The sequence below is a fragment of the Pteropus medius genome, unplaced genomic scaffold (genome assembly GCF_902729225.1).
Source record: "Pteropus medius unplaced genomic scaffold, Ma_sr-lr_union100, whole genome shotgun sequence".
NCBI classification, from domain to species: Eukaryota; Metazoa; Chordata; class Mammalia; order Chiroptera; family Pteropodidae; genus Pteropus; species Pteropus medius.
The window spans coordinates 10,841,577-10,855,446 of NW_024342473.1; the positions used below are offsets into that span (position 1 = coordinate 10,841,577).

The 13,870-nt window shown below is 37.1% G+C and overlaps 1 protein-coding gene across 1 annotated transcript in view; it reads right to left on the reverse strand.

Moving 5' to 3' along the window:
- Positions 1–11,784, reverse strand: part of PIAS1 (protein inhibitor of activated STAT 1) — a 102,007-nt gene extending 90,223 nt beyond the window's left edge. Inside the window, exon 1 of the mRNA XM_039865203.1 lies at positions 11,673–11,784. Within this exon, the coding sequence (XP_039721137.1) occupies positions 11,673–11,696 (24 nt within the window). The 5' untranslated portion in view covers positions 11,697–11,784. The remainder of the gene's footprint in view (positions 1–11,672) is intronic.
- Positions 11,785–13,870: the final 2,086 nt, after the last annotated feature.

The window sequence follows — 13,870 nt, forward strand, 5'->3', positions numbered from 1 at the left end:
CATCAGTATCGCTTTCTCTCTTGGTTAACTTTATTTTGAATTCCAATAGCATTCACAGCATCCTAACTACCACCACAACCACCACCCTACACACACAAACACACATCACCCTCAGATCCCCATTCCTTCAAATTAGTAATTCAGTTAGAATGACAGATGTTTAAACAACAAAAAAGGGCCACTTTTACTAAATCTACAAATAAATCTGTTTGCAAAACAAAATGTTCAGTATCACCCTCCACATTCAACAGAATCACCTGTTAAGATCAGCAGATTCCAAAGTAATAACTCAATGAAGTATGAAGTACTTACATATAAGCAAGTATGTTCTAAACAATTATCAACCAACCTATAAGTAGCAAAGTTGAACGTACTCAACAGAATAAACTATTAAATACTTATAACACATTTTGTTTAAATGCAGATGTTGCTACTAATTAAAAATGAGTCTTCTCTAATATCCTTTCCATTAAGCATAACAGGGTTGCCACTTGGAAAAACTTTAAAATACTTGCCATATACACCAAGAAATAACTTTGTAAACACAATCTGGAATTAAAGGGTTATTAATTTTCATTGTTCATCTTTACATTAGTATGAACTACTCCTGGGATAGCTAAACTCAGGAGTGAAAACTAATGGCAACCCTAAAATTCACGTTCTCTTCCCTAATGATTCAATTAGACATAAAATACTATACATAAAAAAAAAAAGATCTTTCATGTTTAAGATGACACTTTATTTTGAAATCACACATTAGAGTAACTTCCGCAACAAAAATCTTCCTTTTCCAGCCTTATTTTGATATTCTGAGGAAAGACGCTTGAGGAATAGAGGCTGAAATTTTTCAAATACAACTCTAAAGAAAGGTAGAAAAAAAATGAAAAGCATTCAGTCTTATAATCGCTACATCCTATAATCTCTATGTCTCATGTTAATCCCATAAAACGGAAAGGAAGAAAACAAAATAGGTCAAATGTAAATCAATCATCTTATGTATTTGGTAAGAGCTAATAGGATCTGAAGAGGAAACTATGAGCTAAAATTAAGTTGGAGGACATCTATGCAGATTTTTCATTTATCCAAGCCATTTCCATCTCCTACTACAGGAAAAAAAGGCAACCAAAAATTGAGACATAACCTCAAGAAAAGAAAAAGTTATTCCATTTCCACACCATTACTGATTTAAAGTATTTGGAGCACAGTCATTCAATGAAGGCATTACCGTTTAGCGTTTTTACTACAGAGATGCAAGATACAATTAAGCAGCTTCTACTTACCAAACTTGCCTTTTAAATGGATCACTACTATCTATAAGCAAACTATTTTTTCTTTTAAATTATAATACCATGGGTGAGAAGGTAAAAGAGATATTACCAATTTAAACTAAATACTCCTGTACTGTAAATATTATTTAAAAAGAGTGTTCAGGTTCTCAAAGTTTTTGCTCTCTGGATTCTTTTAGTCTTGAAAATGGTGTACCCTCCAAAACACTGTTGATTGAATCTATTCATATTTACTGTATTAGAAATTAAAACTGAGAAATCTTTAAAGACATTATCATTTAAAAATAAATTCATTACTTGATGACCTAAATCACATATCAAATTTTAAAAACCTATATTCTAAAACAAAGTATTAGCAAGAAAACTGTCATTGTTTTATATTTTTGCAAATCTCTTTACTGCCTGGCTTGAGAAAGAGAGCCTGATTCTCATATCCGCTTTCACATTCAATCTGCTGCATTAGGTTGTTTTGATTGAAGTACCATATTCCGCCTCCTGCAGATATGTTGGAAAAAGATAGAGTATTTCAATAGCCTTTGCAGATAACTGTGGATATTCTTTGATCCTTCACCGAAACTCAACAAATGGCAGTTTCTTAAAGGCTGTTGCAATATGGAATCTGAAACCCTATCTATGAACATTTCTTACTCACACATACTGAAATGCATTTGTCTAGCTTCCATTTTCATGGCTCTTTTTACTTATGTATAATTTTGTAACGTCATGCATTGGTTATTTAGAAAATACTGATTTACTGAGTTACAAAGTTCTTTCAAATGTTGACACTTTCTCTACACAATTTCAATGTATCACACTCATTACTACTATCACTGATTTTATCAAGGTCAAGTACTGGGAAGCTGTCAAGCTCACAATAGCATATATAAGTCTTCCGGAATTCCATTTTTGCTCGAAAACTTAAATTTTATTATTAGCAACAAATGTAGTCAGTTGTTTTTCTTGCATTGACAGGCTCACTTTCTTTACTTTTGAGAAAGTAAAGAGTGTCTGCGGAATACCCAAGTCTGAATGACCACACTTTTGTCAGTCTTGAGAGCTTTCAAGTAAAAATGTTTCAGCAAAATGTGGGGAATTCAGTTTACAACTCAAAACAATTATACAAACACTTCTCCTTGAGGCAACCATTGTTCTTCAGTAATTTTTAGAAGTGCTTTACTCATACTTTCCATTTCATCATACAGACAGGTACTCAAGGGTCAAGATTTAACAAAATTAATATTTTTATTATTTCATGAAGGACATTCTTAAGCGAATCTATTTTTTTGTGTTGTTGTTTGTTGAGTGCATAGTGGTGAAGAATGCAATGACTACCAATATGGTCTGGTGCTACTGCCTTAACCTGTGCTAATGTGCCAGCAGTTTTTACCCCTCATTGTTTTTGCACCATCAGTGCAACTGTCATTCTAGGGGAAAAAGCAAATAATGTCTTGGAGTTATTAGAAAATAGTTCTGACAGACCCTTTGAAATGGTTTTGGGAATTAACAAGGGTCTACTAACCACATTTTCTAAGTGCTGGATTAGAAGAAAGAAACTGAGAAAACAAGATAAATCATAACTCAGTGGCTGATAGCCTTGAGGAGGTATTGGAGGAGGAACTACAAGGAGACATGAAGACACAGAGTCACTGGAAGGGACTGTAGAAGACCCCTAGGATTGGCAAATATCAAAACTAAGGTTATAGTTATCTGAAGAAATGATGTACCCAGCATATTTCATTCAGGAGCTGACCTTTTTATTTTTTAGTAAACTTACTGTTTTAGATTTATAGGCATCGAAAGTTCCCATATACTACACACCCAAACTCCCTATTATTAATATTTTGTTAGTATAATATACATGTTAAACAATGAATCATATCAATACAATATTATTAAAGTCTACTTTATTCAGATTTCCTTAGTTTTTATCTAACATCTTTTCTTCTGTTCCAAGATTCCATCCAAGATATCACATTGCATTTAGTTGTCATGGTCTCCTTAGGCTCCACTGTCCTGACTGTTTTCAACACTCCTCTCGTCCATATGACAAAATTCTTTTAAATAATAATAACTAAATAAAACAAATATTAATGGCCAGAAAAAAGGTAGCCGGTAAAAACATTCTTTTATTGAACTTCACATATATAATCATGTCAAGAAAAAATGGTATTCCATTAAAAAAGCAGCTAGTTCAGCATGTAACTCCAACAGCTGCAAAAGTTCTTTTCCTTGAGTTAACCACTGGATTTGGTATTCAGTACAAATGTTTTACAGGTACTTTCCATTTCATCACACAAAATATATTTTAAAATGTATTCAATGATTGAGACATAATAAAATTAAGTTTTTTGTTTCATCAAGGACATTAAGTAACTGGCGTTCATATTTTAATTTCAAATGCAAGGTGATGCACTAACTTGTACAGTTTAGTGTCACTGTCTTAATTCCAAGGCATCAGCAATTTTACTCACCACTGAGTTGGCAAATGTCAATATAGCAAATAATGCTTTACTATGATTGGGAAAATAACTTTGACCTGGAAGACCCATCAGAAAGAGTCTGGAGAACCACCACGAGACTGGGAAATAGACTTTGAGAACCACTGTAACAGCTGATGTTATTTGTATGATTGAAAAAGTTAATTGTTAGTAAATATTCCATTGTAACAAGAGTGTTAAAATACACACATACTTAGTAAAATACTCAAACCACTGATAGTTTGGTACCTCACACACTGTCAGAACTCAAACATATAATGAATGACAGAGTATGATGGATCCTTCTTGAATAAATAACAAATAATTACCAAGTACCTATCATAAGCTAGGCTCTGAGCTAGGTGCCTCTACATTCCATTTCTTGGGTAACTTCCAGAAGCCCACGGAATGATGATTTTTAAAATTAGAAAAATATTTATCCTGAAATCTTTCCGATCTTTAAGATTAAACCTACATGACTGTAAGAAAAAGTCTTAAAATTCACCAAAGCATAAGATAGCATGTTAGATTCTATTTTAAGCACTATGCGATGAAGCTAAAAACAGGCATGCTCACATTCAGAAACCCAAATACAAAATGAACTGCTTTGGCTATGTCCTGCCAGAACCCTATAAAGAGTCTATATATTCCATTTTTCCTTAAACCAAACAACCCTTATACTATAATACTCATTCCTATTTTTAAGTGAAACTCCAATATTAATAATATAAGGTTACATTAAATGAAGCAACTGTTAAAAAACAGTATAACAAAACCATCAAAACAAGAACTTTTAGACATACACACTGATAAGTTCAAAAGGTAAACTTCTATAAACACATTTGAAATATCCACATTGTTACAAAGAATGAGACCATCTCATTTTGGAACAGGTCATGGAAAGATCTTTAATATACATTGTGAAGTAAAAAAAAGCAAGTCAAAAGATACTATGTATAGTATGATCTCATTTATGTTTTTAGAAAATATACTTAAGTACACGTACATTCATTTAATAAATATTGAGTTCCTTCTATGTGCCTAGTTTGTTCTGCATCTAGATATATACACATACAATAAGTTAAAAATATTATACAGACACGCATAATTAAATATCCACAAATAAAAATGAATAGCTCAGACATAAAAAGCTATATATATGATTCCATTTATATGAAATGTCCAAAATAGGCAAATATGCAATGGAGGTGATAGCTGAAGTGTGCACGATTTTCTTTGGGAGTAAGAAAAATATTCTAAAATCGGTTGTGATGATGGCTGTACAACTTGTAAACACATTAAAAACTATTTAATTGTGCACTATATATGGATGAACTATATGGTATGTAAATTTTATCTCAATAAAGCTGTTATGCTCTCCCCCACATGCCCAAAAAGAACCGATACTAAAGTGTCTGCAAGGGGAGAGGCGTGAAGATGATGAAGGCTGCTAAAATTTTACACTATTTACTGCTACTTATCATTACAATGAGAAATGTAATCATTTATTATCTATATAAGATAAAGAAATGTAAATAAACGTAGAACAGAAATTATTGTGGATTTAATGTTATTCAACCTATCTCAGAACATTTAAAATTTAGACAAATAGACATGTGCATCAGCTCCCTAACAAAAATCTTGAATGTAATTTTTGTTCATTTGACAAACATATCTTAAGCACCTACTGTGTTCCACAGGGAAGAGATGGAGTGGTATACAAAGCAGAACACTAGTCAACAAAAAGAAGCAAACTAACCGCTCTGGCTTTAAGTTAAGTACTTTCGCTATATAGGAGACAAAACACACACACACAAAGTGGACTGGGGTCAGACTATTGAAAATCTTGAATACCAAATTGAGAGCTAAGACTTTATCCCATTTTTGATGGAAAGCCATTGGAGTGACAGGATGAAAGGAGTGTTTGGGTGAAATTAACCTGGCAACGAAAGAAGGGAAACTGAAAGCAGAGAATGCCAGAAAAGAAAAAGATGCAGTTTTAAAAAACAGAACATCTACAACAGTCCTGTATTAGTGATACTTCAAAGTTACTAATTAATGTTCAAAGAGTTTATGTTTGTCACTCTGTAATATAAATATCTAATCACTATGTTGTACACCTGAAACTAACATATCATATGCCAACTGCAATTTAAATATAAAAAAATTTATTTAAAAAATTTTAAAGAGTTTATGTTTGTTTTGTTTGCTTGATCGAAAGCGAAGCAGAAAATGAAAAAAGGTGATTTCTTATTTTGATGAATTTTAGAAGTGCACAGTAAAGAATGAAAGTTTACCAAAAAATTCTGAAGGGAAGTGGGATTTGGGCAGTTACCTTTTCATGTGATTGCACTAAAACCAAGAGCAGAGGCAATCAAAAGCAATGGGAGTTCCACAGTTTTTAACATGGAAGGAGTAACATTTTGTAGTTAGAGCAGCAAAAAGTTCATGGCAATTAGTACGAATAAAATTGATAGTAGAGGAGAACTAAGTACTTTGAAATTTCTCTACCACCTATTTCAAAAAAAAGATGCTAATGACAAAATTTGTTACATAAATGCAGGTTTAGGTGAGGACCAAATATGACATATCAAAATTTAAGTGTGATAAATTTCACCCTTAATTTCACTGACTGTTACTTCTATAATGAAGTACTTTTCAGATACTGCATAAATAATAAACTTAACTCAATTCACATACATTTATTAACTGATTTCACTCATAAAGATTCCTTCTTAATACAGAAAAATATTTTCATTGCTTATGTAACCTCCTTTCTATAGCAGCCTCCTGGAAACAATATTACCTACCAATCTAATACTATGGCAACATTTTGAGATTAAAATTATGAGTAAGGCAAATTCTCATTTCCACTTTCTCTGCATTAATGTTCAGCACTGCTTGTTTTAAAATGCCAGTTAAAAAAAGATGAGCATCTAAACAAGACACATAATCTTGCAATATCTGATTACTGTGATAATTTCCAAAATCAAACATACTTGACATAAATTATACATTCTATTTTGTAATCTATTTCATGCTTTATCAAATGTTCCGATTCAGAAGCAATGTTTACTTACATTTTATAAAAATCTGTCTCTGCTATCATTTAATAATCTTATCTGACAGGTTTATAGAAACAGAAACAATAAAGGTATAGATAATGAACAAATAAAGAATTACTTATTTCGCTCACACTTCATCTAATCAAAATATCATTAGCTTTGCTCCCTAAAGCACCAAAAGGTCTGTCATATTAATATATTTAGTTAGGATAAAACATTTACAAACCTATATCAAGACATTATTTAAAATAGCAAAAAAGGAGAAATAATCTAATTGTCCAATGATAAGGGACTAGCTGAATAAAATACAATGTTACCTTTCTAATGATCATATAGACCTGTATTTACTAGCCTGGAAAGGCAGCCTCGAAAACAGCAGAACACAAATTACTAGTGTGATCTCTTTTTGTGATGAATATACAAACAAATATACTCCCAGAGAGAAAGTCTAATGGATAGATACTGAGATGTTAACCATGATATTTCTAAGTGCTAGGATTACAGGTGTTGTTTATTTTTCTGCCTACTCTTCAGTATTCTCTGAAATTTTCCCAAGCAAAATGATATTTGCAAGAATTGACATCTATGATTCAAAGTAACAAACTCCAAAATCTTCCTTGCAAAAAACCCAAGTTATACCCCAAAATACCTTGGCATAGAGCAAAAGGGAAAGTATCAGCAATAACATAACTAGAATTCTCAGTGAGGGAGGCACCAGAGAGGGCTGCAGGACTAACATGGCACCTCTAACAGCCTATACAGTACAGGGTTCTGAAATCACAAGACCTACATTCATGACCTTGCCACTTTTATTTATATGACCTTGGGCTAGTCACTTATCTTTTCCCAGCTCTTATCAATAAAAGAGAGGTATTACCTGTCTTTCCTATGACAAAGAACTTTTAGAAAGATCAAGTGAAATAAAGTGATACATTATGTACTGCAAAGTATTATATATTATTCAAATATTTTTTAAAATTACCAAAAAAAAAAAAAAAAAGGTGCTCAATGCCAGAGCAGAATACTTCAGAAAACACCCCAACCAATTCTGTGAAGTAATGAACCAGGGGTTTCATCTGTTCTTAAAGGCTACATCTTCATTATAAACACGAAGTTTTTCAGGAACTTAGATTCTTCATCCCAGTTCCCACTACAACCATGGGCCATTTTATTTTTTATCCCTGGCTACCAGAAAGAAGATACGAATTATACTAAACCCTAAAGCCTCAGCAAGAACCCTGGAGCAGCATGTTGGAATTCACCAGGAGAAACCCAAGGTTAATCAGCTATGGACTCACCAGTAAGCATTACAGCAATCAACAGGGATTACAAGATACTCTTTTTAAAGAAAGACAATATAATCACCCAGGAAAAGGCAGCATTTCAAAACAATTATATGGAATACTTAAAAACTAAAGTGTTTTATAAATTGTTTTTAAATACTGTTCATAGAAATGGTGACTTAAAACAAAAGCCATCTAAAAAAGCAAGTTGAAGAGATCCAAATCAAATCCGTGAATAAACTGTCAGATTTACTTGCTTCTATCTGAAATAATGCAGACAAATTACACCACAAAGATCAAAATTGAGTGGCTAGTTCTCGAAAATTAAGAGGCAGAATATGACAACAGAATTCACTGACAGACTTATTGAGACTTTTAAAACTATGGTTTTAAAACTATGGAGTCTCTTTCCATTGAATTCCATTATTTACTCCACTAAATTGACAATGATTCTTACTTCCCACTATTCCTCCTGTTAGCTATATAACTTGATATGAGTTTTAATGCAAAAAACATTTGTAATTTAAAAAAGAAGCACTGTAAGAGGAGCTACAGGAAACTGTAAGAGGAGCTACATGAAACTGTCAGATTATTAACTTCTAAAATCATCTGGCCATCACACCCTCCTGGTTTTTAAGTTCCTAAAGATAATAAAATACTCACTCTACATTCTCACAAATGTCATTTATGGGTATTCCCCTAATGAAAAAGAAAACCTTTCATAAACAAATGTGCAGAGAACTCTTTTTGATATGTATAACTCACAATCCAATTTTCATTGGCAGAATCTTTATGTGTTGCAACTTACACTATCCCTACAAGAGATACAGATCTATCCATTTTTCTCATCTGATCTTTGTAAAATTGTTATAGATTTAGAAGGACTCACTAAAATGGGCCATGATGAAAATAATTATAAATACAATCCACAGCAAAATGATGTGGATTGTGAATTAAGATAAGAAAAAAGTCACTGCATTTACTCAAAGCCTCAGAGGTGGAAATCCATTGGAGGTACCATATTTTCACCTAAAACTTTGAAAAAATCTGTCTCTTTCTATCTTATTAGAAATAAATGCTATTTACTTCCAAAACCACATACACACAAATGAGAAAATATAATTTCCAAAAGGAGACACTTCCAAAGCTTACTGCACCAAAAATTATATATACACATTCTAAAATAACGATGGTAGGCATTCCTAAGATCATCTCCCTCCTCCAAAAATAAGAATAGCAAATCTAGCCACAATCACGTATTAAAAATCTTAATACATCTATCACCAACTAAGCAATTTATCACAGCTCCTCAAAGTACTGGGCACACACAATGACAGACCAGTATATCAAAACAGTTATTATAATTTGAAAAAATTGTACAACGAGAACATAAAAGTAGAAAACAACTTCTCTGGAAAAACTCAAGTAGATTTTGGAGGGAGCAAGAAAGGAGATCGATTTTCCAAAAATGTTTCTCCCAAGTGTTTAGGTTTATCTGATACAAGTTCATTTTTGTAACGAGAAACTTTAGCTAACAAGACTCACACCAGGGATCTGATCTATCACCAAAGGCACTTTCTTAAAATGAGAAAGAACAAAGGAGGAAATCTCCCAGCATGTGCTTTCCATACCAGTTTCTTTGGACAGCATCAAGAATGACAATATAGCCAGCACAAGCTTTTCAGCTTTACTCTGCGGTCCATGTATAACAGAACTGATTAGCTATCGTTCGAAAGGATTTCTAGCAAAATAAATCTTAGAAGGCTAAAGATCGCATAGTGACTACATTTTAAAACTATAGAAAACAGTATCTTAAAGTTATGTACTCTTTATTTAAAGAGTTAGTTACCTCCAAATATTCAAATTCCTAAGGCTTTTGCATTTCAGTCAATAGTTTGAAACTGGAAAAAACGAAACTAACCATTCTAAATCTGCTCTCCCTTAATTTGTAATTAGAAGTAAATTTAAAAAGAATGACACTCAAAGACGGCGCCTTAATAGACAAATTTTGGAATGTTAACATTGCAAAATTATTGGGGGAAATGATCTTTCCAGCAAAGCTTTTTCCACAGAAAAACTCTCCAGAAACAAATCTGGTGTTTGGTTGTTCTAGAAGTTGTCGTTTCATTATAAAGGAGAAAAAAAATTTAATGATTTTTATTAATTATAAAAAGAGGACCCCTCGAAGATTTAAAACTGTATATCCCAATCTTCACTGATAGAGATGTCAGTTCTCTAGGTCAGAATATAACCAGCTGCTTGGTCTCACACAGGAAGCCACAGAGAAGGGAATATCGCGTTCAGAGCCTTTAAATAATATGCGTTAGTTAAAAACTGCCTGCTACTAAACCAAAATTATTCAAGCAGAGCCCCATTTGTCACAATCCGATCATAAGGGTTCCACCCCCCTCCCCCAACTGCTTGTGTAGTGGTATATTTGCTTCGGTAAAGAAGCCATCATCAGGTAAAGAAGACTGGGGTGGCAGAAAAAGCGGGGAAAAGGGGGCACCCTTTCATCCAATTTCGCGAGGCGTGAGTAATTGGTACAGTTGAGAGGGACGGAGGAACGTTCTATTTATTGGGGGTTGAAGTACGATGAGGGGAGAATTTCGTTCAAATCAATATGGCCAGCAAGATGTCCCTACAAACAAAAGGCAACGGGGGGATATAAACACAAACCATTCACCTCCATCAGCTATAGCATCGCCATCATGGTGTGTGCAGAGACCCCCAAAGGCTCCTCTCACCCTGCACACCAGCTGAAGGAAGAGAAGGAAAGAGAGGTGCTTCCCACCACCCACTACTGCTTCCAAATAGGGCTTTCTCCCTATGGTTGCCCAGAATGAGAGAGAGCGCAACGTCCCGCCCAGGCAGACTCCCCCGCTAACCCTCAACCGAACCCCAACGCCGGCCCTGAGCTCACTAAACTTTAGTGGAGCTTCTCCCCACATCCCTACCCCATCGCCCCAGGATCGCGCTGCCCACAAGCGGGGCACCCCGGGTGCCTCCTGACAGGCGGGCAGCCGGAGAGAGCCGAGTCCGGGGCGGGGGCAATAGGGAGCCACGGAGGGGCGGGGCGGCCGGAGCCAAGTTCCCGGGGGTCTGAAGAGAGCGCCTGACAGGAGCCCGGGACTGCAAAGGAGGAAGAGGAAGAGGCGGTGGGGAGCTTTCCCAATCCCCCCTACTTGTACACACTGCCCCAGCCCCCGCTCCCCATGGGGGGCGGGGAGACTGACTGGACAGGGAAGAAGCCGAGCCCCAGGGGCAGCCGCAGCCCCCACCTCCTCACTCCCGATCTCTTCCCCCGCCACCCCCGCCAGAGGCGCACACAACAATAACACGCCGGGGACAACCCGTCAGCGCCCCCGAGGCACCCGGGGCCCGCGGCCCGTCGCTGCCGGGCCCCCTTAGCTGGGGCCGGGCGCGCCGATCTCCCCTACAACTCCAGACCCGGGTAGAGTCTGGCCCGAGCAGCCCCCCAGGGTCGGACCCATCCCCCCAGGCACCAGCGGCGCCGTCTCCGCGGCCGAATATTAGAAGTGAATTCGAGCTGCGCTTTACCTTTAGTTCCGCACTGTCCGCCATCTTGCGTCTGTCAGCGCAAGCGCACTGAACCTCGCCAGGGGCCGCCGCTAGACCCGCCCCTCTAGCCAGCCTGGCCCCGCCCTGGCCCTTCCCCTCTCGTCCCTCCACCTCCCCGGCCCGCCCCCGGCCTCCGCCCAGCTCCTGAAGCTCTAAGCCCCGCCCCGGGCACGTACAGCTGCGAAACGGACACGTACCATTTAAATAATGGCGCCAAGCGGGGAGGTTTGACAGTTACTCCCCCCTCGGCCTCCCCGCCCCCCATCCTGGCCTGGCTAGGGCCTCCAGAGAAAGGCCGTAGCGAGAGGGCTGCTGGCCTGAGCCCTGCCCCTCTGCGGCCTGCAGAACCCCTTCTGCAAAGCTTCGATGGCTGCACGGTCACATGAAACTATAATGTCCCCCTCCCCAATCGGCAAGCCCTTTTCAGCACCTGCTACCTGCGAGGCTACGCGTGGCTAAAAATAACAATCTGTTATATTTAAGTATCACTTAATGAAGCATAACTAGGTTTATTAGCTTAGATTCTTCTCATGATAGCCCAGTGAGGTAGGCAGGGAAGAGATTACAATTCCCGAGGTATACATTCAGAAGTGAAAGCTCAGAAAAGGTGACCTGCCAAACAAGCAGGTGACCTGCCCAAATAAGCACTTAACAGAGGTCGCCTAAGACAAAATTCTGAAGACGTTAATTCATTAACTTCTTTGTTTCAGCAAGTCATTATTTAGTGACTATGTGCCGGCGCTGTTTCTAAGGGCTATATGTATATTGGGAAATTAAATCCAACAAGTTCCTGCCCCACCTATAGTGAACCAATAATGGTACAATTACAAGTGGTGATCAGTACCAGAAAAGAGCAAATGGTCCAGTGAGGGAAAAAAAGGATTGAGAGGAGATGTATTTAATCCTGGGAGGGCTTTCTCCACTAAAGTAACATTTAACTAGACATGATGAAAGAATTATTTCACACCTTTTCTTCTCTACTAAAAGCCTCCTATATATCCTCCCCAATCCTCACTTTTTGCTGCTCATATCTCATGCCAAAAAAAAAAAAAGAGAGAGAGAGAGAGAAAGAACTCCCTTATCTTTTGACCATCAAAACTACTCTCATAGACATTAGTAACATTTGGATTACTATGAATGAACTGTGCCTGTGAAGGCCAGTCCCTCCACCAGTGACCTGGATTCCTTTCACTCCCACATTCTTAAGGATTTTACTCCTGCAATTACCTCACCCTCCATCATCATTACTCCCCGCCCTCCCCCATTAGAGTACCCCTATGAGCATAAAAACATAGTGAAATTCCTCCCATCTTAAACAAACCTCCCTTGACTCCAAAATTACCTCCAAAACTGCCCTATTTCTTTGCTCTACTGCATAAATTCTCAGAAAAATCTATCTACAGTGCTTGTTCCCACTTCCTCACTTTCTCACTTCACATTCATTTCTCTGCCTACTCTAATGCAGTTTTGATTTCCCTCATAAAGATCACTAATGATCTCCGTGTTTCCAAAGCCAATCACCAATTCTCTATTCTTATCTAAATTGACCTCTCAGCAGAACTGCAAACAAGTGACAAGTTTCCTTACTTTGAAACACTTTATCCCCTAACTTTCTCAACATCTAACTATCAGGATTATCCTGTTCTCTCAGAGAGACTCCTTTTCAAATTCCTTTGATTTCTCCCCTTTGGCTCAATCATTAAATGTTGCTGTGTTCCAGAGCTCAGTTCTTACCCTCTACTTTTCTCTATGTGAACTCTCTCCAAGTGATGTCATCCAACTCCTTGACTTTAAGTGTATAAACCGATGATTTTCAAAATTTCTGTCCAGCCCAGACCTCTCCACCAAAACCTAGATTCACAAATACAACTAGCTACTTAATATCTCTACTTCGTGATTCAGTTTTCTCAAAGAGAGCCTTGATTTTACGCCCAATCCTTCTCATCATGTCAAAGAGCCTTGATTTTATCCCAATCCTGCTTATTTCCAGTTATTTTCAGTGGCTGGAACCATCATCCACCTAGTTGTTCAAGCCAAAATCTAGAAATCATACTCGGTTCCTCTCTTTCATTCACCTCTCGCATCCAATCTGTCAGCCAGTCCAGCCGACTGTGCCTCTAAAACATATTCCAAGCCTTTCCATTTCACTGAGCCTCCACTACAAATCACCCTACTCA